Source organism: Polyodon spathula, chromosome 1 (genome assembly GCF_017654505.1).
Source record: "Polyodon spathula isolate WHYD16114869_AA chromosome 1, ASM1765450v1, whole genome shotgun sequence".
NCBI classification, from domain to species: domain Eukaryota; kingdom Metazoa; phylum Chordata; class Actinopteri; order Acipenseriformes; family Polyodontidae; genus Polyodon; species Polyodon spathula.
In genome coordinates, this window is record NC_054534.1 from 76,455,214 (window position 1) to 76,461,213 (window position 6,000).

The 6,000-nt window shown below is 39.3% G+C and overlaps 1 protein-coding gene across 1 annotated transcript; it reads right to left on the bottom strand.

Moving 5' to 3' along the window:
- Nucleotides 1-4,961: 4,961 nt before the first annotated feature.
- LOC121324372 (neurogenin-2-like) lies at nt 4,962-5,603 on the bottom strand. Its single transcript, XM_041266166.1, has one exon. It carries the CDS (start codon nt 5,601-5,603, stop codon nt 4,962-4,964), a length of 642 nt encoding a protein of 213 aa, XP_041122100.1.
- Between the last annotated feature and the right edge of the window lie 397 nt (nt 5,604-6,000).

The window sequence follows — 6,000 nt, forward strand, 5'->3', positions numbered from 1 at the left end:
TTTATATATCAGAATACAATGCACAATGCATTAACATAAATATGTTAAAAAGGACAAATGACCTTTTGGCAACTAAGAATTTAAGTTTTATTGTGAATGCTGCTATGGAAATTGGATCATTACATTTAAGTTTCTTGTTTCTTTCCAGTGATTCTGTGTTTGCATTACTTTTGTCCTTGCCGTTTGCAATATGCCATGTATATTTTCGACTATTTAAATGGACAGCTTTGCGTTGAGCCGCGAGCCAGACACTGCACAGTCAGGAAGAGTCTGTTGGAGCCTTGGAACAATCGTGGAGCAGAGGAAACAGTGGAGTACACCAGGACAAAGTACATTTCTTCTATATGAGTCTTTTTTTTGTGAATAAATCTAAAATACAGTAGTATCTGAACATTAGAAAGGTCTGCTAACATCACTGCTGAGTATAGTAGTAGTTAATTCTCAAGAGAAAAGGATTTTTTGTGTCATGTGACATGAAGGACAAGCCCCAGAGAACTGTGCACAGACAGCGCCTGCAGCTCACTGACCTGCTTAGCGGAGGTGAAAGCCACGTGGAAGTCTGTCTTCATGAAGAGGTACTTCAGCTCTATGGAGTGTATGGCCTCAAACGGGGCCTTCGTGAGAGCCTCTGGTACAATATTAAAGCTCCATTCAGGGAGAACAGTCCTCCTGGGAGGGAGTAATTGTCGAGCATCTTTAAGAAAACGGGTAGCCAAAAAATGCACGCCCGGAGACATTGAATCTACGTGGGCATGGCAAGCAGAGATAGCTGCTAAATACACCTTCAAAGTGGAAGGTGACCTACCAGCATCAAGCAATTCTTGTAGAAACTGTAAGATTACTGGCATAGGGCAAGATATGGGCTCATGGCTTCTAGCCAGACACCCAGCCTGGAAATACCTCCATTTATAGGTATACAAGGACATACAGTCTGCCCTAGCACTCTGCAACGTACCTACAACCACATCTGATAGCACTAGGGCTAGCCAGCTGTCCCTTTTAGGAGCCAGACCCATAGCCAGAACCTGCGCAGTTCCAGGTGCAAAAGAGAGCCTTTTGCCAGACTGAGGAGAGCCATGCGCAGTGGAATCTTCCGGGCTGGCTGTGCAACAGCTGTCAAAGGGTTTAAAACTAGTAATTTCTGAGGCTGTTTTCACACCGATGCCGGTAACTGGCATAATTTCCCTAGATTGTAAACCAGCGCAATATGGTGTTTCCAAGTCATTAAAACAATTAAATGGGTATATGCAGGTATCATAATAATAATGTTCTGTCACTGTAACAGAAATATAATGAGTTCTGGTTGAAAATCTCCCTCCCGACCTGTGAGGGCGCAAAGTATCAAGAGGGGAAGTCTTTGGACGGGCTGGTCTGACAGTTCATTTCCGGGGTCCAGAAGTCGGTGAGCCTGGAAGGCGAGACTCCAGTGCAGGAACATGTTGACCCGTAAGGTAAACGATGTAGCAGCTGCAGACAATAGAGACAGCTGCAATCGTTTACCAAGGGATCATGCGTGATAGCATAAAGGGGACGGAGAATAGTAAATCTTTTCCTTCACTTGGCTTATGTTAGAAACTGGAAGGACTATGTGAGACGCAGGGAACGCGTACTGAAAAATATTTGTGAGTGTTTTGTTTGTTTGTTCGTGTCAGTCTAATAACTGTCCGTGTTTGTTATCACTAGACGGTGAAACCCTAAACTGGAGCTATCGCCTTGGGCCAGCACAAAAACCCAGATCAACACTGCACTACAGTCACTAAAGATACCCTGTAATCATGCACCACGAGCACTACAGCACGTACCCAGATCTGGTGATCGTATATATACGTAATATACTGTATTATATTTTATACAGTGCTAACTGTGTTTATTATTTGGGACTGCAACCCATTATTATTAAACACTGCAATACATATTGCTGTGTATTGCCTGGGATTATTGTTTGAGGTCATCAGACCGGGAATTACAAAATAAAGCATCCCTTTTTCTATAACTATTATAATGGTCAGCCTGTGATTATTCCTGCACTGTAACACCCTTGCACCTGTTCACTATCAGCAACCACTTTGCCACAGTCCCTTATATTTGTCAGATGGTTGTATTAGGTAAGTCAATGTAAATTATGCTTGCTTACTTTAATTTAATAATAAGACCAGCAGGCAAAAACAATCTAGTATGATAATTTCTTAAGACAAAGCATATGTTTATAACTAAATTACAAGAGCCTTATGAGAACAAAATACTCTCCACAAACGTGGATTTCCATGGAGGGACTTGAACAGCTTCCTATACCAAAAGGTTATACTTATAGGATGTCATGTTTTGAATATGGTCCTTTAGATTTGAAGAACGAGTTGACCAAATTACACCAGAAGTGCAATGAGTTGAATGAATAAACCAAATGACACCAGAAGTGCAATACTGTAGAATGTAAAGTCCAGTTTTAACAATGGTAGGGACCAGCATAAACGTAAACAGCTCTTTTCTATCACAACAAAATGAGAGTTAAGAATAATTGAATCTGTCACTGACTGATAATTAAGATTTATTAGTCAGTGTCTTTTGGCAGATTATTTTTATATTAATGTACACACGTGCGTTGTTAAAGTATACGTTTAAAAAAGGACAGCAACGTAATCCCTTTGTTATTCTGATAATGTGTTTAATCATTAAAAAGGGTATTGGAGTGGCATGGGTTAAAGCACTTGGTATACGGCTTCCAACCAATGGCTGATTTTTGACACAGCATTAGATTGTTGGACACATCAAAGAAGTGATTATGCAAATACCTCTTTTTTAAAAGAATTATTTAACACATAATAACCCCTCTGCTTGGTTGCAAAACAATAGCTCTCTAGCAAGTAGAGCTTGCCCGAGGCTGGGATCCCTGTACATTTTACTGGGCTAACCTAATTTCATTAATTCCATTTTCACACATTTTATTTTATTACTAAGGATTTGGAGTTTGCTTTCACGCTCCGTGGATCGGATCCTATTTGGAAGATGCATGGTACTATAGCTTGATTTAATTATTTAAATTAAACTTCCAAATCCAATTCTTCTTGGGGGAAATAAAAAAAGGGTAGGGTTATTGCTTAATGCAGTTCAAGAAAGTGGTTTCTCGGAGAAAGTATTTCTATGCCGATAACAAAGAACACATTACAATGCTTAAATCTATTGTGGGCATGTGGGTGACAAAATTACTAAATCACTCTCGTGCCTTTAGCATTTTCATAGCCTATTGGTCAAAAAACACTAAATAATCTCAACAGTTTTGAAGCACAACCAATTTACTAAACGTAATTATGGTTCGGTTGTAACAACTGTTTATAGTTTTTCTGTTTTTCTTTTAGTATTCGCGTGCTTCTGCACTGGTTCTGGCTCGGGATTTGTCATGCTCGGAAAACTTTGCACTTGTTAATACCAGATAGGTCTCGTGACAAGCCGATGTAATGCTCTTTCACGCTCACTCACTCAAACTCACAGACAAGCAGACAAGAGTCCCCCTAATTTTATTATATATTATCACGCAATTATAGTGTTTATTATGCACCTTATTTTTATAGAATTTTTTTTTAAAAGCTACAAACGTTTCTATTCATGTGACATCTTGAAATTAAAGTGGGTAAAACTTATCAACAGTAACCTGCAACAAATCAAGTTGTCCTAAATCTATTTTTTTGGGATTGTTTTGCTGATGTCAATCACAGAAATGGTAACAAATACCAAATATTTATAATACACTGCCTAAACCTATTTGCATGTCATAAATATTGCAGAAGCGTCAATCGTGCATTTTTTCACGTGGCGAGGGGGGTATCTTTCATAGGCTGGCTGTTCAAATATTCAGAAAATGCACCACATTCGAAGGTGTTGGACTGTGTTGATATTTTAGGTGTGTGGGACCAAGTGTCAGAGATAACACACAAGTGTTGTTCTTTTAAGGAAGCGAGGCAACAACATTTTATGAAAAGTATATCTTTTTATTAATAAATTCGAAAAAGCCTTTCAAGGACAGTTTTCGTTTTATTTAAAAAAATGTAAATTACATACTAGAATAAAACTCTGTGAAATATACAAAATATAGATATATATTTTTCCCACGAAACATTTCCATTATAATAAATAAAAGTGAACTCGGGTGTTGCTGGTTGCTTTAATGCTCTATGTTGCATTTTGAGATTCATTTTTAGTCCCAATAAAGAACAGTAATTTCACATCACCCTGAGGGTCAAGATAAATAATGCATGATTCATGAAGCAATCCTCCTGCCCGATTTTTTTTCTATTTTCCTTCAGCGTTTTGCCTTTGATAGAGCGTTTAGACTACATTTCCACGCTTGTATTAAGTCCACAGATTATACAATGACTCCTAACCTGGATAGGCCTATCTAGCAGAATACCTTTTTTTTCTTATAAATCATGTAAGACAGATGGTGAAATGAAAAATAGTAAGTGAAACTGAAAGTGATGGAATAAAGGGCATTGTGGGGTGCTGGGAAACCGAACAAAGTGCACATCACTAAAAAAAAAAAAAAAAGTTTGATTTGACAGTTCAAAATCCCACAGCCTACTGCTGTAGCTAACACATGGAAAAGGCAAGGGATGTCAAGCATTAAAGTATACAGCATTCAAAGTAAAAATATATATTTTTACCCAGAAAAATACACGTTATAGTAAACCTTCCGACCCCACAGATAACACAATACGTTTTTCAGAGAACCAAACACAAATCGGTGTAATTTAAAAATATTAACGTTATCTAGTCCGTCATAGAGAATCGTATAAAAACAATAACAGTATTTCGGTCAAATATCACGTTCGTCAAGTACTCTTAAATGCTCTTGCACGATATATTATTATTATTATTATTATTATTATTATTATTATTATATATATAAAAAAAAAAAAAAAAAAAAAAAAAAAAAAAAACTGTACTTCTGGTGTATAAAGTATCTATTTTTAACTAAATTCGTTTTGTAATTGGGTTCCAGCGTAGCTCTGGTTTTTGGATCGCCAACTGCAGCTGCTGCCAATGTCTGAGCTGGCGGGGGATAAAGCAGAGGTGTATGAGGAAGAAGGTGAGCTGCTGCAGCTCCACGGGGATGGGATATCGGAGGATATCCCCGAGCTGGGGGTCGTCAGACTTGGATCTTGCAAGCCCTTCCCCATGAAGATGCAGTCAGCCACCCCGCTGAAGGAGTCGCCCAGCCGGAGGGTCTCTGTGAGGGCCCAGATGTAGTTGTGGGCGACACGCAGGGTTTCGATTTTGGTAAGCTTGGCATCATCGGGGAAGCAAGGCAGGATCTGTCTCAGGGTGTCCAGTGCAGAGTTGAGGTTGTGCATCCTGTTCTTCTCTCTGTTGTTCGCCTTTTGTCTTCTGCCTTTCTTAACCTTCTGCAAGACCTCTGGATTCTTGATGGTCTTGGTGCTTCTGCCCCTGGACCTGCGTTTGCAGTCAGGGCTGCTTGGCTTTTGCGTCGGAGACATCTCCATGTCCTCTTCTGACTGACCGAGGGAGTCTCTATCCGGCGATGATGGGGCCGGAGATTCGAGCATCATACCCTGCTCCTCATACTCGAAGCTGTCGGCTTTAGGAAACATACTAACAAAAAGAGAGAAGAAACTCGTTAGATTTCTATTGCTAAGGGTCTATTTTAGAGAATATATAGAATATTTACAGCATGTAAAACATTCCACGTTTGGAATGGCATTGTGAATTTCAAACTGTTAGTTAAGAGCTTGGTAAAATGTTGAAATATCTAAACTTACTTTGCAGTTGAGCTTGATAGCTTTTGCAGAAAGTAAAGACGTGATGTCGATAAACTTGCAGAACGTGTCTAAAGAAAACGTGGTTCCAGAGAGCTTGTAGTCCAGGTGACAGTATGTTGTCAGAAAGATGCTTTTTTTTTTTTTTTTTTTTTAGCAGTACTATTGGCACGCGCCCCAATACTCCTGTGAAGCGAGCTGCTTGCGCTGCTTACAGCTCGGTGGCTGTGTG

Coding starts and splice junctions, on each gene's coding strand:
- LOC121324372 (XM_041266166.1), bottom strand. CDS start 5,603: ATGTTTCCTAAAGCCGACAGCTTCGAGTATGAGGAGCAGGGTATGATG.